Genomic DNA, 26,604 nt, shown 5'->3' with positions numbered 1-26,604 from the left:
ATCAAGGCGACATGGGGGCTAATTGGCACTGACTCACCTCATGTGAGCAGCCAGTGCAGAATGACCTGGGCTCTGAAAAGCCGTGAGCTGGGTCACACCAGGGGTCCTACCTTGCGGTCACAGCTGGGGTGAGCCCTGTGAACCACATGCACAATTTTCTCTAATTAGTGTCTGGGGGGAAAAGCATGTAGATAAGAAACTCTCTTAAAATTATGGCTGATTGAGGATAGAGGGTGACAAAGAACTCTTACCAGCAGCCTGGCACACACACAGATCTCCAAAGACCAGGAAGGATCAGGGGATTCCTAACTTGAACGCCCAGAGCTGGGCCTGCTGGTGAAGGGCTGTCCTTCCCCACTACTGCCCCTGCCCTCGCCCTGGTGCTTGTGTCACCCACACTTCTCAAGTCAAGCCAGCAGGGGTCAGGGGCCAAGGGTAACAAGCTGGAGAGAGGAAAGTGACATCAGCACAGGAATTAAAGTTCTGGGGCTGAATCCTCAGCTCGCTACACACAGACCAAGTGGCCTGGATGAGTTGCTGTGTTACTCTGGGCTTCACTTTACTCATCAGAAAATAGACATCTTAACCCCAATTTTATTTTTTTTTAATATTTTTTTAATGTTTATTTTTGAGAGACAGAGAGAGAGCATGTGCATGCTTGCAAGTGGGGGAGGGGCAGAGAGAGAGGAAACAAGCATCTGAAAGCAGGCTTCATGCTGATAGCACAGAGCCTGATGCGGGGCTCAAACCCACAAACCCTGAAATCATGACCTGAGCTGAAGTTGGATGCTTAACATATTGAGCCACAGAGGTACCTCAGTTAAAGCTAATTGTTAAAAGTGTCACAGAAGCACCTGGGCGGCTTAGTCGGTTGGGTGTCTGACTTCAGCTCAGGTCACAATTATGCAGTTGGTGGGTTTGATCCCCTTGTCGGGGTCTGTGCCAACAGCTCAGAGGCTGGAGCCTGCTTCCGATTCTGTGTCTCCCTCTCTCTGCCCCTCTCCCACTCGCATTCTGTCTCTCTCTGTCTCTCAAAACTAAATAAAAAATGTTTAAAAATAAATAAATAAAAGTATCACAGGGATTGGAGATAGCATGTTGAAGACAATAACCACATCAGTAGACGTGCAGGCAGCATTCAGTAAGTGTGAGTTGTTACCATTTTCTGTTGTTGGTATTACGGACAGCATGGCCTCCACGGTGCCCCCACCCCCAGGCTGCACCTCCTCTCTGGCTTGGTGCCCTTGCCCTTCTCTGCAGCAGCAGCCTTCCTCCCAGACTTCCGGCTGTGTGGACTCCTCCCCTTCTCCTCCTCACATGGTCCTTGCCTCATCTCTGGTCCAGATCTTACTTCTTCCAACAATTTTTCATTCTGAGGACCATTCCTCTGTGTCTGGTACAGGTGGGATCACAACACAGAGACAAATCCATCCAGTTCTCTTGTCACAAGCAGCTGACACTGGGGTGTCACTGAGAAGAAAACACATCGCTACCACAAGGCGTATGGGCTGGGGAGGGGAGTGTGTGCAAAGGGCCACAGGGTCATAGCAAAGGGCATCAAACTCTGCCCCAAGGCCAAGGACATGCCAGCAAAGAGGGAGGCTAAAAATAACAAGAGAGGATATGGAGACGTCTAACTGCCAGTCAGTTTTGGAAGTTCTTTATGTACATTAACTCATGTCCCTCACAACAAGCTATGAAGCGACGTCTACTTTCAACCTCACCATATCGATGAGGAGAGTAAGGCCAGGAGGGGTTAGAGAGCTTGCTGGCCTGATGTCACAAAGCGATGAATACCAAGGCCAGGTCTGGAATCCAGCAGACAGTGCTGTTCATCCCAGGCTGCACCGCCTCTCTCCCAAGGGGAGGTGTAGGACTCTGCCGGACAGAGGAAAGGGTGGGGGCAAAGGAAGGTCATGATACAGAAAGCCCTTTTGTTCCTCGGATCTGCAGAGGCAGTGGGCTTAACAGGCCCTGAGGACCCGCTGCTCATTCCATAGGTGTGGGGAAAGAGCCTCTGGAAACCCCATTTTCCCTCTACAAAACGAGTCATTCCCAAATACTGAATCCAACCACTGTGCATGGAAAGAGGCCATTTAAGGCAGAGAAGACAGGCACGAAAGTCAGGACAGGGTTTGAGCTCTGCATTTGTCACCCAGTGGCTCCATGACAGCCCAATTTCCTGTCTCTGGCCAAGACTCCATTTCCTCAGTTCTTCAACGAGTTTGATCAGGCCTGTCCCTCCCACTGCACGACGTTCAGGACGCTTTATACCCAGTACAGGCTCCATAAGCACAGCCTGCTGTTGCTATGATTATTACGAGGGAATTGGCTGCCTTAATGTTCTTTCCTGCCCGCAGCTCTGATCTCAGACCCCTTGGCTGTAATTTGGGAAAAGGGAAAGGCTGAGAGTTGCTTATGGGTCCTGTTAAGCATGATGTTAAGCCTCACCTTCAATCCACCTGGCCACTCTGTGAAAGCAGGGGCTAATGTCCTGGTTTTATGGATGAGGAAACTGAAGCCCCCAGGGGTCAAATGATTAGCCTCTGGTTTTCAGAGCAAGAAAGTAACAGGATCAGGATTTGAATTCTGTTCTTCTATACTCTAGGAACCAGAGCTCCCGTGGCACTAGTTAACATGGGGGAATTCAGCATGATCCTGAGTGTCACTCAAAATGACCCACCTCGGTGGCTCTATCTGGCCACCTACCACACCACTATCGGAGCTTCTAGGATACAGATGAGATGACGCTATGTGGTTGTCAATACCTAGCCTCTCCCCACCACTCACCACGGTTCTGTTTCTCCACCAGCTGATGGGTGGCCTTGTCCAAGATCCTTCATCTCTCTGAGCTTCATCCTTCTTACCCAAAAGACAGGGACCATAAGCCCTGTCCTGCCCCATTCACAAGGATGCACTAAGGATAAAATATGCACTATTCTATTCAGGACACACAATAATTAATAATGCCATTGCTCCCTGCTTGCACAAAACCTGAACCAGCAAAGTGAAATATACAAAATAGATTAAGCAGAGGGTAATTATTCATTTTGCAAAAGAGTTCTTCGGTCTACAAAAGAGATGTACTGATGGGCTTTTTTTCCCCCAAACATCAGCTATCTTTGTGAGTTGAGAATCCAATCTCATTTATAAAATTAAAGCAAGAAAGAATAATGATTTTCCAGATGTGCACTGAGAACAATGCACACACACATGCATCCATGCCCTAAAGCAAGGTGGTCCAGACACCAGGAGGAGGGAGCCTTTGCCTCTGGCTAGTTGGGAACTGGGGGAAAACAAAGAGAACCAATGGACGGCATATGATGTCTGCACTCTGTTCAGAGGGGTCTCTTTCTCAGAGTGACCTCAGCCTCAGCTATATACAGGCAGATGGTCAGGGTCACAGTGAGCTTCCCTGGAAAACTACAGGACTGTCATTTCCAGCACTTCCATCTGGAATATTATACCATTTTACAGTGATGTGTATGTTCAGCTGAACCCAGCTCATTTCCACTTTGCGAACCACATTCCTGATTGTATTCAAACTCCAGGTCATTCTTGCCTCTCTTCTGTTTGATGGTTCTCTCTTTCCCTCTTCGCCTCTCTTCTCTGTTTCTCAGTGTTTGGCATTTTCTCCTGCCTCAGTTTCTCTCTTTGGTCTCTTCTTTTCCACCCTTGCCTTTCTCTCCATGTGTGCCTCTATATCCCTCACTGTCCTCCTTCCTGTAAGCCTCTTTCCTCTGTAGCTCTCTGCAGGGAAACGAACTTGAGTTTAAGTCAGACAGGTGCAGGTTAAGTTCCCAGACCCACTTCATCCACAGAAAAGAGAAAAAAAAAAAGTTGGTCTGCTTCAAGGGTTAATGTGATGATTACATAAGATGTGGTAAGTAAAGGTGCCTAAGCAAGGACTATATTCACATCCTATTACTTCCACTCCCCAACTTTTCTTCCTCTTTTCCTTGATTCTTCTGCCTGAATTTCCCACCCATTCTTCTCCCCCACCCATTCTTCTCCCTTTGCCCCTGGCTCACACCAGCACACACACCACAGCCCCTCCACCACCCTCTGCCCCAGGTCCCACCCCCTGCCCCAAGCAGCCCCCACATCCAGGCAATGAGTTAGTTCCTGAACAGCACAGGCTCTCATAACTAAAGCGCACATTCTTTCACAAAATATTTTTACGGTACATTTACTGGCAAATGACAGAAAATCATCATGAATCATTAAAATTAAGCAACGTGTGTCCAAGGGGCCTGCACCAGACTTCACTAAGGAGTCAGGCTTTGCTAGTAAGTCCATTTATGACCATTTGGAAGATTGCAGCAGACCATTCCTACTGTACAGGATGAGGCCGTCTGACCTCGCCTGACCTGTGTAGAGCATCTTGAATTCCCGGATGCCCTATCCTGAGGGACAGTCTTGGTGTGATCAACATAAAATCCACACACCTCAACCACCCCTGTTGTCTGACAGAAACCCACCTATTGACATTTCAATTAAAATACTATGGCAAATCATGAGAGACCTTAGAATACTGGAAACAAACTGAGGGCTGAAAGGAGAGGGGAAAAGGGAAGGGGGTGATAGTCATGGAGAAGGGCACTTGTGGGGAAGAGCACTGGCTGTTATATGGAAACCAACTTGATGATAAACTATAAATAAAAAAATACCATTTAACAAAAAGTAACCAAAAGGCTGGGACCCACCCCCCACATACTTACTCTACGTTTTCAGACCTTTAATTATCTACACTGAAATTATCTCTCCCACCTCAAAGAGAAAGGGCAGTGTAGTATTCAATGACACCAATAACTGGGAAAGGCTAGTGCTTTTGCTAAGTGCCATGTTTTAAATGGTTTTGTGGAGGCCCCTTCTTCTCAGAAATCTGTCACCACGCCTTCCATTCCAGCCTGATTAAGACTTTTGTGGGTTAAGCACTGTCAACGCTAGGGGTTCTTTTTGCCCCTGATTCAATAATTCCCATTTATTGGACACATATAGTTGCTATATTATGTAGCGGGTACTTTGTACTGATTACAATCATCACAATAACGCAGCAAAGGTGAATACATTTTCCTCTGAGGAAAAAGAGCAGGAAATTAAAGCTTGGGGAAAATTAAGCAATTTGCTCCAAACCGCACCAACAGTTATAGTCAGAGACATGATTTTAACCCAGATCTGCCTGCCTTCGGTGCTTCCACATTTTTCCATTTTTCTCTGACTGCCTCTCTAAAAACAAAACAGCCCACACAGGGAGCAGCCTGATTTTGAGCAAACAGAGGTGGTGGCAGTGTCTCATCTCCCTCCCTGGTGACTGACTCAGTCTTGGTTCTCAGTCAATGTTTGTGAAAGAAAGACATCAAAGAAACTGACAGGGGACTTGCCATACCCCAGAGGTCCTGCACTGAAATGCCTCTGCAAGAATGCGTGGACCAGATCATAAGCCTGGAAGACAGACCTGAAAAACCGCTGCCAGAAGCTGATACCGCCTTCAGATGTTATAAAAGACTTCTGAAGACACTGACCCAAGTTGTAGCTGGAGGCCCACATTCCAAGAATAAAATATTTGACTCCTTACATTGTTCTCAAGAGATGGTGAAATCAAGCTTCAGCATGGGGTCAGGAGACCTCTACTGTGTCACAAACTTCCTGAGTGACTTGAGCCAGGTCCTGACCCTCCCTGAACCCTAAAACCTCATTGCTACAGAAAGAGAGGGTTGTACTGGATGGTCTGCAAAGTTCCTCCTGGCCTGGGCCTCTTTGCTCTTTGAACCCCCAACTGGCCCCTGAAAGATACTCTTCAAAGGTTTCTCAGGAGGAGGGTTAGAGCAGACACTGTCATGGGTTAATACTTTCCACTTCCAAGTTTAAAGGGTACTTGGGGCTGTGCAATGCAGAGTTGACACCCACGGATGAGGGTCTCTTTTAGATTTTGTGCCCGAGCATCCTTACTCACCTCCCTGAGTCCCAGCCCTGCTCAGCACAGGGCTCAGAAAGCTCTGCTCAGCCCCCACTTGGGGTGCATGTTTGCGCCACTGGCTCACTTCTCCTATCATCCTAGATCACTAATACCTGTTATTGTCTGAATGTTTGTGCCCCCTCCCCCCCAAATTCATATACTGAAGCTCCTAACACCAATATGATGGTATTTGGAGGCGATGTCTTTGGAAACTAATCAGTGTTAGATGAGGTGGGGCCCTTGTGATGTGATGATAAGAAGCAGAGGAGAGACAGATTTCCCTCTTTCTACATGCACACATGCACACACATGCACGCGCGCATGCACACATGTGCACACAGAAGAAAGGTCATGTGAGGACACAGAGAGCAAACAAGAGGTCAGTCTTCTGAAAGCAGGAAGAACACTCTCAGCAGGAGTCAATTCAGTGGTGTCTTGATACTGAACTTCCCAGCCTCCATAGCTGTGAGAAATAAGATTATGTTGCTCATGCCACCCATCTATGATATTTTGTTACAACAGCCCAAACCGACTAAGACAGTGTCATCCTCTCCTGAGTCTTTAGAGACAGTGTGAAAACTGGTCCTGGATCGCATCCACACGTGGGGGACATAGCATGGGATTCCTCACTTCTGATGTCAAAGCTTGAAACCAGTTTGTTAGAAAACTCGAAGGGGCAGAGACGGTACTTTCTTTTGCTCACTATCCCCAACACTGGGCACGATGCCTGGCATATAATTGGTGCTCACTGAATCACTGCAGTGAATGAGATCCAACATCATGATTCCAGTAACTTCTTCCCACCACCATGGCTACCAGCCTGACCAAAGCCATCATCACCTCTGGCCTGGATCATCAATCATATCAATCTTCCAAGCCTCCCTCCCTGCCCTCCCGATACCACTCTTTCCTGTGTCCCTATGGATTTTTCTCAATGGTTTGGCCAGAGTAATCCTTCTATCCAGAAGGTAAGTTAGATGACATCAGTCTTCGGTCAGAATGCTCCTGTGGCTTCTCACTGAGTTGAGGTTGAAAGCCAAGGTTCTTACGATGTCCTATAAGGCTCTGACCCTCTGATCCCGCTCTGATCCCAGTTCCTAATACTCAGCTAGTGTTCAGTGAAGCCCAGAAACATTCTCCTACCTGATCTTCATCAAATATGCAAGGCGAACTCTGCTTCCAGAGCTTTTGGACCAGCCGTTCCCTCCACCTGGCCTGCACTTTACCCCCAGCATCCACAAAAACATGCTTTGCTCCCCCATCTCTCCAGTCATGCCTACCTTGAACACCCTACTTAAATTTGCAACCACCTTTCTCCTCCTCATTCACAGCCCACTCTTCCTGGAGCCACTTTATAAAAAAATATCGTCTTCCAACATAGGATCCAATTTATTTGTTATATTACATATATTCTAATTATCCGTTTGCCTCCTGCCCCACTTGAATGTGAGCTCCATGATGGTAACAATTTTTGTCTATTCTGCTCATTCTGTCAGTGTCTGACATCCTGCCTGAATTAGATAATTGAGAAATAAATACCAGTTGAATATTAAATAAACAACTACATGAATAAATGAATAAATGCCAAACACAGTTATTTAACTCAGATGTCAATGTATTAAATCAATCTACTGGACGAAGGGTTGGCAAATTGTTTTCTGGAAAGGGCCAGCTGGTAAATATTTTAGGTTTTGCAAGCCACAGAATCCTGACTTTTCAACTGTAGAGAAGTTGACTGTAGAAAACAGTCATAAAACCTGTAAATGTGTAAAAAATATGTAAACTAAAAAACATGGCTGTGTTTCAATAAAACTTTATTTATGAAAAACAGCAGTTGTCCTGTGGGCTGCAGTTTTGCCGACTGCTGCACTAGGCTGTCTATCAGGTCAGGTACTGGGTCTCGTTTTGTTCTCTGTGAATCCCAGTCAATAGCACAGCACCTAGCACAGCACTGACACTCAATAAATAATTTCAATTAAATGATGCATATATTAAATATAGTTCCAGTCTTCACTCTCTGTCACAGCACTGTCCATGTGAAGTTGCTACATTGTTAATGTTCTACACCTACAATCTCCAATTTGACAGCTGCTAGCCTATGACTATTGAGCACTTGAAATAGATGTGAATTAATTTACTCTTTAATTTAAATAGCCACATATGGCTAAAGGGTACCATATTGGACAGTACAGCTCTATCACAAACATTGGTTTGCTACATGATCCAGTTCTAGTCTCTCCCCTTCTAGGAAGACTTACCTGACTGCTAAGTCTCATCGTAACTGTCCTTTTTTCTTTATTAATCCTACAATTCTCATTTCATTCAATTTATGTTTTGACCACAGCTACAACCATACTTAATGTTCACTGAGCTTTGTGTACCAGGCATTGTGCTAAGAGCATAATATGTTTTATCTAGTTTAATGCTGGGCAGAGCCAGAGCACTGGCTTTCAATGAAGATTTTCAATACACATTCAAAGTTGGAGAGCACTCAGAGAAAATCTAATGAATAGCTGATCCTTGAACAACGTGAGAGACAAGGGTGCTGGACTCCAGGTACACTGAAAATCAGTGTATAGTTTTTGACTCCCCCAAAGCTTGTTTACTAACAGCCTACTATTGACTGGAAAGCCTTACTGATAATATAAATGGTAGATTGATATTTATTGTGCCTACTATATGTTTTATATGCTGTATTCTTATAATAAAGTAGAGAAAAGAAAATGTTATTAAAAAATCATAAGAAAGAGGAAATACATTTACAGCACCATATTGTTTCTTGAAAAATATCTGCATGTAAGAGGACCTCCACAATTCAAACCCTTTGTTGTTCAAGGACTCAACTATAATTTCCTTTTATATTATAAATAGAGAAACTAAGACCCAGAGAGCAAACTGACATGTCAAAGGTCACACCATTACTCAAAATTGCAAATCTAGTAGTGAAGACCCTGAAATTGGTCTCCACATGCAAAATTCTTTTTTTATTCACTCATTCCATCATTCATTATTAAACACTGGCAGTAAACTAGACAATAAATGGGCTGGGCTTGGAGGTAAGCAGTAAATACCACAGCTACAGTCTCTGCCTTTATGTATCATACAGTCTCTTGGATAGCTAGGAATTGAACACAGAACTGCACAAATAAACATATAAATAGAAGTTGTTATTCTATACTGATCAGTGGCTAAGAGGACACACTTATCCTGAGAACAAACTGAGGGCTGAAGAGGGAGGGGGGAAGGGCAAAGGGGGGTGATGGTCATGGAGAGGGGCACTTGTGGATAAGAGCACTGAGTGTTATATGGAAACCAACTTGGTAATAAACTATTAATAAAAAAAAAAAAGAGGGTACACTCTGAAGCCTGATTTCTAGGATTCCAATCCGGACTCCACCACTTGTTAGATGTGTGACTTTGGGAAAATCCATTAATCTATATGATTCAGTTTCCTTGTCTGTAAATAATAATAGGGTATCACACCAATTCTACGACACACAGCTTTCCATATTTCCATACTGTTGAAATGACGGCTTGTGTGTTATTAGTATCCTAATGGTAATTATTGGCAGCCTTTTTCTCTTAGTAGAATGTGAAATATTGGCACATATATCTGACTGCATCTTGCTTCGGTTAAAATATGATTTTGTCTATTTCCTAGGGCAATTAAGGGGATTAAATGAGATAATATATGTGGAGTACTTAGAAGAGAGCCTGATACCTCCTTGAGTATGAGACATTTAAGCTGAAACATGAAAGATATGGAGGAGGGAAGAAAGGGAAGAATGAGACTCATGAGGAGCAAGGGTGGGTGGAGAGCAGACTGCTGTGTACAGAGGTAAGAGCACCTGCAAAAAATAAGCCTCTCTTTGCTGGAAATGACTCACCACTAACCAGCAGGGAACACTTCACAACATGGCTCTGTATCCAAAGAACACTCCCAACCCCAATCTCTAAATTTACCATTATATTCTTTTCCCACATTTTTTTTGTTTATTGATAGTTCATTGGTCATAAAGTACTACAGATATATTTTTAAATTTCTGAAAGATTTTGAATAGCAGGATGGTTACCATTTATAGAGATACCAATATATTTTTGTAATACACTTGCTGAATAAAATCAAATATAGTCTCTAATTTATTTTTTATAGTCTCTAATTTAAATGCCACTAAATTATATTTTTGAGGATGAATCTCATCTTAAAGGCTGAGAGCACCCCTTCTTTCCAGCACATTCACCAAAGAGGTAAGAATCAGAGATTCCTCCATTTATCTTCCTATTAGCAACTTCATCAGAAGACACATCAGATCTATCATATCCTCTCTTTCTTTCAAATTCAGAAGCAAAGGTTACCTTGGACCTTCAGAATGGCTGGCAAGCTCCCAATAAGAAAATATTTTTCATTCTCTTTTGCAGCCCATTCTAACCTTCTTGTTTTTCCAAATTTTTGAACAGTCAGTCCTGTTGCTTTCTGTTGTGGGCTTTCTGAAATTTTATGACCTCATCTTTGACACAGATTGTCCTTCTTCAAAGGACCTCCACCCTCCTCTACAGCATAACATTTTACAACACCTCTAGACCAAATAGAGCAAGACTCCCAAATAAGAGACAAAAAATGGTTTCCCTACAACCCACAAATGCTTCCACAGTTCCATTTCTCAGTTCTGCATTTCTCCCTTGTCCCCAGTCCAACCGGGTCCTTTTATTTTTTTCAAGTCAGCTTATTCTGTAAATTCTTTGTCCAGAGGATTCATGCCTACCTCTGAGAATTCTCTGCAAATACCTATCAAAGAGAGTATGCCAGAATGCCTCTCTCTTCTCAATGCTAAGCAAACGTCTCAAACACTGACTCTTCAAATAGTAGCTTCTTATTCAATGTGGGTCCAAATCCCAGCTGTGATGCTTAATAAATATATGACCTTAGGAATTTCATTCAACTATTTTAAGACATAGCTTCTTGTATGAAAAAGTGAAGCATCAATAACTACACATAAGTATTGTTATGAAGCCCAAAATAGTGGTAGAAAGCTCCAACAATTATTCTTCGTACACAATAAGTGCACAGTAAATTGCAGAAGTCATTACCATTGCCCCAGTATTCATGCAGTCCTTGATATCATACCCAAACTCCACTATGCCTCTCTTTACTGTAAGCTAGCTCTGGCAATTATCTAACACCTCCATCTATTATAGATAAATATGAACCTGCATCAAATGGATCAATTTGATGAGATAAATGGGATTTTATGGTTGGTATTCATTTCATGGTCTTTAAACAGAAAAAAATACCATGATTTGTTGTTGTTTCAATGGCTTTTGTTGGAAATGTTTTTTTTTTTTTTTTAAAGATTGATTTCATTATCTTGCATGTCTTAATAATGAGGCATGGAGTTCAGTAACTGACAATCAGTTTAGATGAGTTTTGTTTAATACAGGTTTTGGTATAGCTCTAGACCAAGGCATGGTGGCATAGAGAGCATTATGAATTCTGTGAATAAGGGTGACTCACTTCATGGAAGACTGATTTCCTTCATTGAGGCCCATGAGACTAACAGCATAGTTGGACACACTAATCCTAAATGGTTAAAGGATAGAGCTTACTTTATTTGAGTTCAATAAAGACTAGTGGTACCCACCTCAGAGGAGGTTACTTTCAGAAGAGAGCTGTGCCAGGTAAAATTCTTCAGCAAAAACAGCCAAAAGGTTATTTTCAGCACCCAGAGAGCTATCCATGGTCCTGATACCAAAACCATACACCAAACCCACTGACCAACCCCTGACATTTCATTAAATGAAACTTCCTTTTCATTCATTCATTCATTCATTCATTAATTTAAAAAAAAAAGATGTTTTAATGTGGGAACTGTTTCCGTTAGCTATAGCAATAAACAAGATGAGCATTGGACAAGTTTTAATAAAACTACGTTCTTATAAAACAAATCTCTCTGTTCTGCCAGAAAGTTGGCTCTCTGTAGATAAATCTCAGCTTATTTAGCTGTGCATCTCACCTGTGCACTAACTCACTTAAATGCTACATATCTGGTGCCTAGAAACCCCCATACTACAATCTCCTTCAAAGCAGGGACACTATCCATCTCTGTGAATTCTTAAATTTACAACTTCATAAAGTCCTTGTGTCCCATTAAACTTTATCAATACAGGGCTTAGTAAATAACAAGATTAACCTATAAACATTAGAAATATTTAATACCATATAAGACACATATACGACATAACTACACTCACTGTATTCTCATTTCATATCTTGCTGCAAATGAAAAGTGGCTGCTGAAGACATGGAAATAAACTGAATATGATGGTGAACATGACTGAAGTTTGTATCAATTGGAAAAGAAAATTCAATCTGCTTTAAATGCCACTTACAAATTGTTTCAATCATACTTATGCTCTAAGTTATTAGTGCTCAAAAGGTCATAGAAACATGAATTTTGAGCTGAGAAATATCTTAGGAATTATTCAGGGTTGTAATTCATATCTTGCCACTAATTTATTAAGTGACACTGGGCAACTTGCTTAGCCTCAGTAGCCTTTGGTCTCATCATTAGATCAGACTAGATGATCACTAGGGATCTTTCTTTCATTAAAAGTTGTTTCCACTAATTTCTTTGTTGAAGAATGAATACAAAGTTCACAAAATATGCCATACTCGAGGTGAGATGACATATTTGTGGCCGAGCTGACTCTAGGGCTAAAAGTCTGCAACTTCATTGCACCAGTTTAGGAGGACTAATGAAAGGCCATCAGACAGGAAAGTCCAGGTTATTCTAAGTTTCTTTGTTAGGTGGTCAGCCCCTAGAAGTCAGGGACAATATCTTAATTTCTTCTCAAATAATTTAACACAGTGCACAGTGCTGGATTAGAGGTGTCTGATGAAATACTTATTAAATTAATTGAAATATATATTGAATTAATTATACAAATGCACTAGGGACTGCATAACTGATTTTAAAATTAACAAAAGACACTATGTTTTCAGTGTCTACCATACATTAGGTACTGTGCAGGATGTATTGGAAATGTGATTTCTCATCTCATTCTCATAGTGCCCTGCCAAATAGGTCTTACTTTCATTTTTACATATTTAAAAAATAAGGCTTGGATATATTAAATGGCTTTCCCATAGCCCGGTAAGCACAGAAGCAGAGATTTGAACCTGGTCTGACTTGAAAGGATATTCCAATTCTACTCTGGTTAACTAAATGCCTGAATGAATAAATAAAGAGGTGAATGAGTTAGTGACTAAAGGCATTAGTGTTCTGCTGTTACTTGCTTCACGTGGTTTGAAGCCATACTTTCAAAGATTTTATATGGAATTTAGCATGATACCACACATATGCAGAACTTTAATAAAGCTGTTTCACCACAGGATTTAGCCATAATGATATTCTGAAGATTCAAAGCCTGATCATTTAAACTGTCTGGTGCTACACTGTATAGGACTATAGCAAGTAGTTCTTGAGTAATCACTTCTGTCTTCTGAAAGATGAAGTATAATGGTAGCCTATTCTGTAAAGGAGCATAACACCACCCTCTGGCGACATTTTCAGGCCTTCTCTAAACCTTCACTGAAGCCCTTCTTTGCCTTCGTCCTGTACTGGTTTGCTCTTATCCCCTTCACTGTTAGAAGGACCATGTTTAATGATTGGCTTTCCAAAGAGAATAAGCCATACTTGTGATAGTAACCAATTTTGATGGTATAAATACCTTCATCATACCCAATTTTCAAACTAGCTACAGGACATAACTGAACAAAGAGTTGGGAAGAGATAACAATCAAGTTGCATGAGTCTCCTGAGCTGTTACACAAGCCAGCACCAGCACACCATGTATCCAATTCCATATCAGCCCTGTGGGTGGTACTAATTGTTGAAATCCCTAGAAGAACACACTTGAGCTGGGCTATGGCACACAGCCAGGAAAACATGGCCAGGTTTAATCACACATCATGGCAATTAAATATACATATACATACATATATTTTTATTTTTATATGTCCCCACTTTTCTCCTTCTTTTGGCCAGTTTGGAAGAATGATACTTCTTACTGACACCTCCATGAAAGCTTTAAGGCATGATGATCAATAACTGGTCTGTATGACTTTGTTCAGCTCTACTTACAGAAGGAGGCAAAGCCACTTTTGACAAATTTAAGGACTGAATATGTACAGGGCTTGGAGGGTTAATTTTTCCATGACTTCCCCCATAATCTAATTCCTGATAGAAGGCAAATGAGGGGAGGCCCAGCTATTCTGTGAACAATAGATGTTTCCCAAAACAATCAGACACATGTAGAACGTAGTTTCCCTTTTTCTCATAAAGTCTTAGTAATTCCCTTAGTGGCTCTCAGAATATTCAGATCCTTATCTTTCTATGAGTTATCTTCATCTTACCTTTCCAACTTCTTTACCTGCCTCTCAGCTCTCCTCCTCCACTTCATATGCCGCACATTCTCTGGATGCCAGCTCAGCTATACTGCTTGCTGGTTTTCAGAATAAATCTATAATTTCTTCCTCTTGATTTCAATCATTAAAATCCCTTGTTAAAGGGCCCTTCCTACTCACACTCCCTACTGATTCTACAAGGTTCAGATAAAAGGTCACCCACTCCATGATATATCTCCTGAAATCTCCATCTAGAATACATTTCTCCCTTTTCTCCAGGCATGAGCTACTTTGTTAATGCCTGTTCTTGATTTATCCCACATTGTGTCTTTTATAATAGCTATATACGGGCATATTATTTTTATCCCTGTGAAACTGTGAAATCCATGAAGGCAGGAACATTGTCCAATTTGTCTGTGATTTCCCATAGCACTTAACACACAAGACTTATGAGTTGTGGAATTAAGAAAATCTTGGTTGAATTGAATCTAACAAATTGAAATCAATTTTTCAAAATGGGTGTGAGTCAAGCCCCATGAAAATATATTCAGGGATCTATGTTCCCATTTCCATTTCTTACCTGTACATAGTCCCATCTACTTATGTCTTGAGTAACTTGTAAGAGTAAGATTCTTTGCTGGACATTGGGGTGAGACGGATATAGGCGTAAATGAGATACAGTCCCTGGCTTTAAGGAGCTTACATTTTAGCAGGGAAGGCAAGTTTCAAAACAATAACTCAAGTTTTAATCAGATTTTTTTTGTCAATGGAGAATCTGATAATATGGTAAAAGAAGTCATCCATTCTACCAAGAAGAAAGGAGAGGTAATGAGTGAATAGGATATTACAAGGTCGATGATTAAAGAATGGTAGACACTCCAGGTAGAAGGAGGAGCCTGAACTCTAGTCAGAAGGTAAAGCTTGGCATGGGGCATTTGGGAGGACTATAGAGAAGATGAATAGGGTGGAGGATGGAAGGAGAGTGTTCTTGGGGATGTGGCTAAATGGGAGGATAAGGCCAGAGCCTTCTAGCCTGTCTGGCTGTGAGATGGTTCCCAGTGACCTAATTTCTCTAGAGCTGGACGATATTTAATCTGAGTTCATACGTAAGCGGATATGGAGGAAGAAATTAAATTTGGTGTATAAAATTGTTTCTCAGAGCACATAAATTTCCTTCCTCTCTTCCTTCCTTCCTTCCTGCCTTCCTTCTTTCCTTCCTTCCTTCATCCTTTCATGACTTTTTGTGTGCCAATTATATGTCAGCATTAGGCTAAGCTTGAAAGATACAGAGATAAACAAGACGCATGCTTCAAATCCTCCTTTCCCCACCCCCTAACAAAGCTTACAGTCTGGTGATAAACCCAGACAAGGAAAGAACAATGGCTGGGCACAGGGATCAGAACTACAACACAGGAAGTTCAGAGGCTACAAGAGCAGAAAGGAGGGCTCCTTAATTTGGTCAGGGGTTTGGGCTGAATGGAATGGAAATAACAACAAAAAAAAAAAACCCTGATGTCCCAGGAAAAGCAGGAGAAAGTTATTTCAAGAGGGAGGGAACAGCCAGTCAAAGGGAGGTACGCATGAGAGAGTATGGTGCCTTCAAGGAATTGGAGGTATCCGTGTACCTAGAGCCCAGGGTATGTGGCAAACAGAGGCAGAAAAATAAAGTGCCAGATGCAAGTATGGCTTTGTCACATAAATAAATTAACAAATATGGTAACTAAGACTCATACTGTTTGTGTAGAAAATGAGAAGACTATATGTGAGGGAGAATGTTCAGAGCCTTGGTCCACTGAGGGGAGTCCTCGGCTAGAAGCATCAACTGTAGCTGGTAGCTTTTTAGAAATGTGAGATCTTAAAGCTACAGTAGACCTACAGGGGCTCAAGAAACATTGGTTAAGAACTCAGTCTCCTGGGTTTGAATCCTGGCTCTCTATCTGCTGGCTGTATGACTTTGATCCTCTCATCTTTCTTCTCTGGCATCAATATTGTCAGTGATAAAGTTGAGAAGGTCAACACACTATATTCTTGTAGAATTTTCAGCTCTAGAGTATATGTGTGTGCATGTGTGTGTGCGCAATTCCAGGGGATATTGGAGGGAGAGCCCATCATTTCCCAAACTACCTAACATGTGCCTACTCTCTGGATGACCCACTGTTTGGAATTATGCCCTCAAGCTTACAGCTAACAGAAAAAATCATCAGAAACCATGACCTTGAGCCTGAAGGCAGTTCCACTGGGAAACCAGAAGGTCAGACTCTCAAGCACTCTGCTAGCTGGGGCTTCATGGAGGGAGACAAGGAAGGGGATATCTTCTGTTCTCTTCTACAATAATCTTGCCTGCTTTTTAAGGAAAAAAAGAAAAAGGGGAAAAAAAGAATGTACAGGACCAGATCCAGAGGCATATCATTCCACAAGGGCTTTCCTGGATGTGAGATGAGGATAATCAAGTGTGTGTATGTGTTGGAAGTAAAGAGGTACTACTTAGGGTGACAGTGCCTTAAAGCCTAAATGTTTTAATTAAGAGAAAGAAGATTCAGCTGTCTGGTCAAATGGTACACTAGAGCTGCATTGCATCTTCCAAATAGCTTCCCCAATAGTCCTATGTAAAAGCAGCAAAAATGTGTCTAAACACACTCCCAACTAAAGGATAAGAGGGGATGATGGTTAGGAAGCCAAGTCCTTGCCCAGCCCTGCACAGTTAGCCTGGAGAAGCCCTCTCTTCCCTCCTGAACTGTTGCTCCATGGAGCAGTGGAGGAGAACTGGGACAGACCAAGCACGCCTTTGACCTGGCCACTGAGAGCCCTCAGCTCTGCACAAAGGCTCCCCGTGGGCATCGTGCAATGGGCTTTCCAAGCAAGATGGCCAGGCTCTCATAAATGAAGAAAGAAATGAAGTTCCAGAGAGACTACATCAATGTAAGTCACAGGGAAGAGCACAGGACTGGGAGCAAGAAGGCTTCATGTCTAACTTGCTTTGGGACCTTGCCAACTCTCTTCTCTCTAACTTCTATTTCCCCATCTGTTGACATTAATAACTTATTGAACAAAAACTATGAAGAAGATATTATATATGTACTAATCATTTACTATATATAAGACATTGTCTCCTAGGTTTAAATATCATGTGTATGGTGCTGACTCATACTTTTCTATCTCCAGCTAAAACTTCTTTCTTTGAATTTGACTTTTGGATATCAACGCCTGTTTTCTATCTCTACTTGATGTTTATTAATCATCTTGAACTTATATCCAAAACAGTACCCTTAATCCTCCTCACCTCAATCTTGACTCTCCTACAGCATCCCCCAACTCAATGAAAGAGAAGTCCATTCATCCTTGTTCAGACTGAATGATTTGGAATCAGCTTTGACCCCTCTCTGCTTCTCACCTTTCATATCTAATAACAAGTAGTGTCAGATATACCCACTAAATATGTCCAGAATTTGACCATCTTTTCCTCACCCCTGTGGGCCAAGCCAGCCAACTCTTACCTACATTAGAATTGACAGTGCCCTTGAATGCCAAGTCAATTTGCCATGTGCCAGCCAGAGTATTTCTGTTAAAATACAGGCCATAATCTCATTCCTTTGGCTCATAATCCTCCCGTGACACATCAGCTCAGAGTAAAATCCTATGTCCTTCTCATCCTGTGAAAGTTCCTGCAACTGCCCCCACCCAATCTTCTGCTTTTCAAATTTGCCTCCGACTCCTCTCTCTCACTTCCATCCAACCACACCATCCTTCCTATTGAACCAATGGCAGCATTTCTGAACTCCTGCTGTAGCCTGCTGGCCCTTGTCATTGCCTCTGCCTAGAAGGCTGCTCTCCCTCCCCAGACAGTAACATGGCTTCCACCATCTTAGCCTCAGGGTGCCCACTCAAATGTCCTCTTCTCCGAGAAGCCTTCCCTGACCACTGCATATACTCCCAGCTCCACCCCCACTTCCGGCTTAGCATCCCATAGGCTGTGTGCTCTCCCCCAGCACATGTCATCACCAGACAGGGCACATGTATTTTCCTGTTTGATTGCTGTAACATGGGTCCAACAGGACTTTCTGCAGGGGTGGTAGTGCTCTACATCTGAGTTGTCCAAGAGGTAGCCAGTAGTCACATGTAGCTTGAAATATGGCTAATGTGACTGGGAAAATGAATGCTTACTTTATTTAATCCTACTTAATTTAAATTTAAATAGCCACATGTGTCTAGTGGCTACCTTGTTAGACAGTGCAGATTTAATGTATCCTTAGAATATAAACTTAATTAGGCCAGAAATCATGTCTATTTTGTTCACTACTATATCCTCAATGCCCAAGAAAGTATCTGCCCTGTGGAATGAATGAGTAAATGAATTTACAAGGGGCTTTTCGTGTATGATCTCATTGAATCCTAACAACAGTCTTATGGGTTAGATGCTGTTTTCATTCTCTGGTTCTAAGAGAAAGGAAGTGTCTTTCTAAAGAACACCCAGCTAGTTTGTTCCCTATGGCCAATATCTCCCCACTTAAGAACGTGGGGATCTATCTAACGTACAACATAGTGAACAGTGAGAGTGCTGTTTTGTATACTTGGAAGTTGCTACAAGGGTAGATCTTCAATGTTATCACCACAAAAAGAATGGTATGGGAAGTGACAGGGGTGTCAGTGAGTCTGAATGTGGCAATCATTTCCCAGTATGTATGTCCATTAGATCATTGTGTTGTTCACTTTAAACTTATACAGTGTGGGGCGCCTGGGTGGCTCAGTCAGTTGAGCGTCCGTCTTTGGCTCAGGTCATGATCTCACGGTTTGTGGGTTCGAGCCCCATGTCAGGTTTGTGCTGACAGCTCAGAGCCTAGAGCCAGCTTCAGATTCTGTGTCTCCCTCTCTCTCTGCTCCTCCCCTGCTCATGCTCATGCTCTCTCAAAAATAAATAAAATGTAAAAAAAATTTTTTTTAACTTATACAATGTTATATGTCAATTATATTTCAGTAAAGCTGGAAAAAATGACAAAGAACATCCAGTTAGTCAGAGGTAGATAGGGTCTGAGCTTGGGATGCTGGATGATGTTCAGACATCTTGCTTTGAAATTGGACCAGATGCTCTCTGTGGTCCTTTCTCCTTCTGGGATTCTATGGTTTGATAGAAATTTCCCCCTTGCCAGGTGGTGGCAGCATATAGTTTAACGGCCGATGGAACTGATGGGCCTTCACGTAAAATCCCTTGCCAGTGGCTCAAGAGCCATGATTCCTCAGGTAGAAGGGGTGTAGACCACATTCTGGCCCATGTCCTCCCTCCCTCTGTCCCCAGCCTAACCCATGGCTCACCAGTGTCTGGGTCGCAGAGCTGCTCACAGGCATCTGTCGTCCTCTGTCCGCAGAGGTCTCTCACCCACGGGGAGGTGGCGTTGATCTGGTAATACAGGGACAGCTTGGCCGGGTTTAACCAGTCTGAGACATCCAGGTAGCTCCCTTCACTCACCACAAAGCTGCTCCCTGCGGGTGAACAGAGAGAAAGATAGCTACTTTCTCCCCGCTTTTAGGGTATCGATAGGATGCGTCTTGCTGCTGATGCTGCAGGCCGGGAACACAGGCAGGTTCATACAAGCCATCTCCCCACCCCAGGATCCCATTCTTACTTGACTACTGGCATTTATGGAGCATTTACAATGTGCTATCATGGTATTAGCAGCAAGTAGAGACAGACAAATCAGACACAGAGATAGTTCAGCCTAGTGGTTAGGAATTGGGCCCTGAGAATTCATAGAGAGACTTGGGTTCAAATCAAGAATCCACCCTTACCTGTCACTGAGTTTGAGAAAGGCACTCAACACCTATGGGCCTTAGTTACATACATAATTTGTAAATAGGAATATTAAGGGAATCCACCTCAGTGTTAGGAAAATGGAATCAATTAATGTAGACAAAATGCTATGCTTAGCCAGAGTCTTACTTGTCCTAGTAAAGAATCCTTAACCATTAAAATTTAAAAGAAAAAAAGTGCTAATGTCGCTGTCACTCAGGCACCTCCCCCCACTGAAAAGGGGTCATTAATGCCCACAGGGGCCAGGTGTGTGATATTAATGGGAAAGACTCGCTGAGTAGCTTCTTGGCCTCCTGGCCTAGATTTTGTTTTTTATTCTATTAGAGAGGGACAGGGAATAGAGAGAGTACAGAATAGAAAACCCAGATATAAGCCCACAATTAGAGAGGGAGGCAGAGGGAGAAAGAGAAATTCAAAGAAATCGGTAGTGCCTCTAAGAGAAAAAGCCACACTTGTGCAGTGGAAAAGGCCAGAATATTGGGGAACAATGGAGTTTGGGGAGAACTGGCAGTTCTGATTCTATCAGAATAAAGAAGCTGCAGTCCCACTCCAGCCAACTCTTGCCAAAATGGGTCTAAAAGCCAGTCATCCAAGAATGTCAGGTTTTCTTCAGGAGAGACCAAAAATTCAGATTTTAATTGTAATCGAGCAATTTGGCAATAATGACTTAAATTTCTTTCTTAAAAAACTTGTGCAGATCAGACAAAAGACCCCAGCTTTGTAATCTATGCTCTAAAATACTCCTTTTAACATAAATCTGCACAGAAATACATATATCTCTACACATGCATACAAACATACGTGAATGCAGACATACACATATGCATATATACACACATACATACATAAACACACGCCCACACGTATTCTTGGGGAGCAGGGACCAGAAATCTGTTCAGGGTGGCTGCATATTGGGTGTATGTGGTAAGTGTATGCCTATAGCAGTACAGCAAAAGTATCCCACATCAAGTAGGTAACATAAAGGAATAAAAGAGATTCAAAGTGGTAAGGAAGAAGTAAGAGGTTTACTATTTATAGATGACCTGATACTATATATAGAAAATCCTAAAGATTCTACCCCAAAACTACTAGAACTCATAAATGAATTCAGTAAAGTCACAGGGTACAAAACAAATGTACATAAATCTGTTCCATTGCTATACACTGATGAGGAAGCAGCAGAAAATGAAATTAAGGAAGCCATCCCATTTATAATTGCACTAAAACCAACAAAATATCTACAAGTAAACTTAACCAAACAGGTGAAATACCTGTGTACTGAAAACTATAAAACATTAATGAAAAAATTCAAGATAATGCAAAGAAATGGAAAAAAAGTCCATGCTCATGGGTTGTAAGAACAAATATTGTTAAAAGGTCTATTATACCACTCAAAGTAATACAGATTTAATGTAATCGCTATAAAATACCAAAGGCATTTTTCACAGAACAGGAAGAATCAACAGTAAAACTTGTATGGAGGGGTGCCTGGGTGGCTCAGTCAGTTAAGTGTCCGACTTCAGCTCAGGTCATGATCCCACGGTTTGTGGGTTTGAGCCCCACATCAGACTCTGTGCTGACAGCTCAGAGCCTGGAGCCTGCTTCGGATTCTGTGTCTCCCTCTCTCTCTGCACCTCCTCTGCTCATACTCTGTCTCTCTCTGTCTCAAAAATAAACAAACATTAAAAAAAACTTGTATGGAATCCCAAAAGACCCATGCCAAAGCAATCTTTGAAAAGAAAAACAAAACTCCAGATTTCAACTTATACTACAAAGCTTTAGTAATCAAAACCATATGGGACTGGCATAAAAATAGACACAAGAATCAATAGCACAGGACAGAAAGCCCAGATATAAACCCAAAATTATATAGTCAATTAATCTTTGACAAAGGAGGAAAGAATATACAATGGGAAAAAGACAGCTTCTTCAACAAATGGTACTGGAAAAACTGTAGAGCTACAAGCAGAAGCATGAAACTAGCCCACTACCTTACACCACACACAAAAATAAACTAAAAATGGAGTGAAGACCCACATATGAGACATGAAACCATAAAAATCTTAGAAGACAGCACAGATAGTAATTTCTCTAGAAAACCAACGTTTTTCTAGATATGCCTCATGAGACATGGGAAATAAAACAAACAAACAAAAGACCATTGGGACTACATCAAAACAAAAAGCTTCTGCACAATAAAGAAAATAATCAACAAAATTAAAGGGCAGCCTATGGAATAGGGAAAGACATGTACAAATAACATATCTGATAAAGGGTTAGTAATCAAAATATATAAAGAAATTATATAACTCAACACCAAAAAATGAATAATACACATTAAAAATGGGTAGAAGACATAAACAGACATTTTTTTTTCCAAAGAAGACATATAAATGGGCAACAGACACATGAAAAGAAGTTCAATATCTCTCATCATCAGGAAAATGAAAATCAAAACTACAATGAGTTTCACCTCATACCAGTAAGAATGGCTAAAAACATCAACACAAGAAACAAGTGTTGGAAAGGTTATGGAGAAAAGGGAACCCTCTTACACTGCTGGAATGCAAACTCATGCAGCCACTCTGGAAAACAGGATGGAATTTCCTCAAACAGTTAAAAATATTATTACCTTATGATTCAGCAATCATACTACTGGGTATTTACCCAAAGAATACAAAAACACTAATTCAAAGGGACACATGCACTCTGATATTTATTGAAACAATATTTGCCACAGTCTAACTATGGAAGCAGCCCAACTGTCCATCGACAGATGAATGGATAAAGATGTCATAGTAGGGGCGCCTGGGTGGCTCAGTTGGTTAAGCATCCAACTCTTGATTTCAGCTCACGTCATGATCTCATGGTTTGTGAGTCTGAGCCCCACATCAGGCTGCACGCTAACAGTGTGGAGCCTGCTTGGGATTCTCTCTATCCCACTCTCTGCCCCTGCCATGTGCTCGCTCGCTGTCTCTCTCTCTCTCTCTCTCACTAAAAATAAATAAGAATAAACTTTTTAAAAAGATGTGGTTTATAATATCCAATGGAATTTACTCAGGCATAAAAAATAATGGTATCTTGCCATTTGCAATGACACGGACGGAGGAGGAGAATATAATGCAAAGTGAAGTAAATCCGAGAAAGACAAATACCATATGACTTCACTCATCTGTGGAATTTAAGAAGCAAAAGAAATGAGCAAAGAAAGAGAGAAAAGAAACAAGAAACTCTCACAGAGAACAAACTGATGGTAACCAGATGGAAAGTGGTGGGGGATGGGTGACGTAAGAGATGGAGATGGAAAGTCCATGTAACATGATGAGCACAGGGACACGCATGGAAGTACTGAACCACTCACTACTTGTACAACTGAAACTAAGAGAATAGTGCATGTAAACTATACTCAAGTTAAAACTTTAAAAAAATTAATAAATGAAAAAAAGAAAACATAGAGAAAATTCTCCATTAAAAAATATAGCATGGGCCTAATATCATAGAGGGGAAGAAGAAACAAAAAATTCAAGTAGGACCAAGCTCCACAATGCTCGCCTTGCAGCACAGTTCTAGATTTATGGCAGATCTAGAGACCTCAGCAGCAGGAGGTCTTAAGTTATTTCACAATTAACACACCTCGGCTTCTTTCCCTGCATTTGCTTCTCTCTACCTCACGATCAACCAACAAAATCTTTCCATGTACACAATTTAAAATTTCCAAAGAGGGACCCAGTACTGGACATCATTTGGGTTTAATAGCAACCTCTCTGCCAGGTCACAAAAGACCTTGCTGGCTGACCAAAATGACTGGGCTCCCCTTGGCCCTGCTGCCCAACTATAGTCCAATGGACAATGGCCAGGGAGGCAGGATCACATCAACACCTACCTGAAGGCCCTGAGGGTCTAAGTCTCCCTGAGGGCGTGGCAGGCAGTGTTATCCTCTCTAACTCACACAGATGACATCATTTCTATCATCTTACAGAATGAGTTTCTCAGTAGAAGCAAAGTGGACAATGTGATTTTTGGTGAGGATGAAAGAGGATTCTATGAAAAAAGCATAAGGGATAGATAGCATCACGCTCAGAAGTAAGGAAATGACCACATTTGAAGTCGGCCTTAGAATCCTTGGCAGCTGAAATAAAAAAAAAAAAAGGAAAAGAAAGAAAAAGTCTGCTGGAATCCATATTTCAAATTTCTGGCAAGGAAAGGTATGCAAATCTATCTGCAAAGCCATATTTTCCCCTCTGGAACTAAGCCCGAGCAGAAACATGTCACATGGGTCCCTGTGCAAGGCACCGAACATCAGTATCAACCACAGATTTTTCTTTTAAAAAGCACAGTCATGCTGTTTAAATGGATAATTCTTGTATTTATTCTCACCGAAGACTGAGGGATGGATATTGAATTGTGTCCCAGGGCTGAGTTTGGCTAATCCTGCTACTTCAGGGAAACTACTCAGTGCAGCGATACTGAGAATAGAGGCAGCAAGACATGGATTCAGATCTCCACTCTGCTACTTACAAGTTCTGTAAACCTGGGCAAATCCTCCATCATCTCACATGAAAAATGTGGCTCCTAATTTCTCCTTCATAGGGTTGATATAAAGATTAAGTGAGACAATGCATGTATCTGAGGTCACGTTTATCAGAAATGAGACTCAAAGGCAAAGACTGACACACAGGAGGTTTACTGGGTGTTTGTTCTCTTGTAAGGAAATGAGCGAAATGGAAATGAGAATGAGCAGAGAGAGAAGTCAAACAGCCATGCCATTGCAGCAAAGACCTCAGGCGGATCCCAGGGGAAGTTCTGGGCCTGAGCTGGTCCTTCAGAGTTGCCCCAAATCAAGACACACATCCCTGCATTAACCAGTCATAGGCTGTGGGCTCTCCCTGGAAAGGGACATGCACGAAGATGAAGTGGTCCTTTTCCATGAAGGACATTTCTCCAAGAAAGGCTCAGAGCAAGTGGTCAGCCACCAACATTCCTGGAAGCTGGGCAAATAGTTCCTGTGTTCTAATGATAGATGTAGTCCTGGCATTACAACCTTCACTACACTATGTGACGTCCCTAGCATACTGTGAAATCTCAACTAGCAGGAGCAATTTTAGTTATTATTTGGATTTCTTGTAAACCTGGACACTCTGCATCCAATACTGGTTAACAGATCTCTCTTAAATATGAAAAGAATAGTCTCTTTGAAAGACAGTGACTCAAAAGCAGGTTATCTTCAACTTCTTTAAAAGGGTACTCTACCACGGCATACTGTTGGTTTAATGGCAGAAGGGTGTTACTATCCTTTGAATGCTCTCTCTGTCCCAGACCCTGGGATGAATGTGCTATGCATCCTGTTCACTTAATTCTTATAGCAACCTTACTTTCTCCCATTTGACAGAAGAACAACACAAGTTCAGAGAGAAACTACGTTAGCCGAAACTATAAGTAGTAAGTGGCCAAAGTAGAAAGAGACTCTAGGTATTTCAGCATCCAGAGCTGGGACATACCCATTATTCCAAGCTGTCATGAGAGCTGGGGTTTGGATTGCGTATCAGGCAGAGTTGCCCTCTTCCATGCTCTCATTTCTCCTCTGACAGTGCATGCATCGCATCCCCCTTTACAGTGTAGCCTAGAGTGCTGAAAGTCTTTTGCTTTTTCTGATTGATAGGGATTTCGTACAGGGAAGAATGCCTGGCACGTATTAGGAGTTTGGAGAAATGTCTGTTGAATGAATTAATGAAATCACAATTCCATGCTTGGCTGGAAGGAATTTCAACTAACTTCAGCACGGGATTGGAAAGCAGGAATGCCTCCACATTGATCCCAGAGGGGTTTTGTTTGTTTTCTGTTTTTATCCTGTGAGAGCCAGAATACAAGCTGAGCTCTTCAGTGTCTCCCTTACCCCAAATCAATCAAGGCTCCCAAGCTCTCATTTGCCCCATGGACTTGTGATGCAGATGATTAAAGGAGAGATGCTAGAGAGGTTCAGTGTAAAGGGGCAAGGACATGTGCCAGGGAGATGTCACACCAGATAGTGAAATGAGGTAACTGCACAAAATGTAATTGCCAAGACTTAATCCATGTGTTCCTTTAACTAACATTTATTAAGCCCCTCCTTGCATAAGAAATGGATACCAAGAATGATCAATGGACAGAATCCGTCATGAAAGTTATAGATTAGCAAGGGAGATGAAATGTGTGTACAGATGGATATGATAAAATCTAGAGTGTTAGGAGCGCTGCATGACTTTGAGTATAAATAGAAGGAAAAGAGGGTGTCGCAGAGGAATCATTGAAGAGTTGGCCTTTAAGCTTGATCTTGAAGGATATCAAGGAGAGCAAACCTGGCGAAAGCTGAGGTGGTATCTTCCCCCTGAGGCTCACCTTCAGATCTGGCTTGTGCTCCTCCTAATCTCATACATACAAGGCATTCTACTCAACTAACTA

At 42.0% G+C, this 26,604-nt stretch overlaps 1 protein-coding gene across 2 annotated transcripts in view; it reads right to left on the bottom strand.

The window, feature by feature from the left end:
- The window catches only part of ASTN2 (astrotactin 2), an 861,939-nt gene that overhangs the window by 460,033 nt on the left and 375,302 nt on the right, over positions 1–26,604 (bottom strand). For both annotated transcript variants that reach the window (XM_029919897.1, XM_029919896.1), the window contains exon 7: positions 19,671–19,838. In XM_029919897.1, the coding sequence (XP_029775757.1) occupies positions 19,671–19,838 (168 nt within the window). The remainder of the gene's footprint in view (positions 1–19,670; positions 19,839–26,604) is intronic.

The sequence above is a fragment of the Suricata suricatta genome, chromosome 13 (genome assembly GCF_006229205.1).
Source record: "Suricata suricatta isolate VVHF042 chromosome 13, meerkat_22Aug2017_6uvM2_HiC, whole genome shotgun sequence".
Classification (NCBI taxonomy): Eukaryota; Metazoa; Chordata; class Mammalia; order Carnivora; family Herpestidae; genus Suricata; species Suricata suricatta.
Note: the sequence above shows the minus strand (reverse complement) of the source record. Positions and strands in the feature narration are given on the sequence as shown.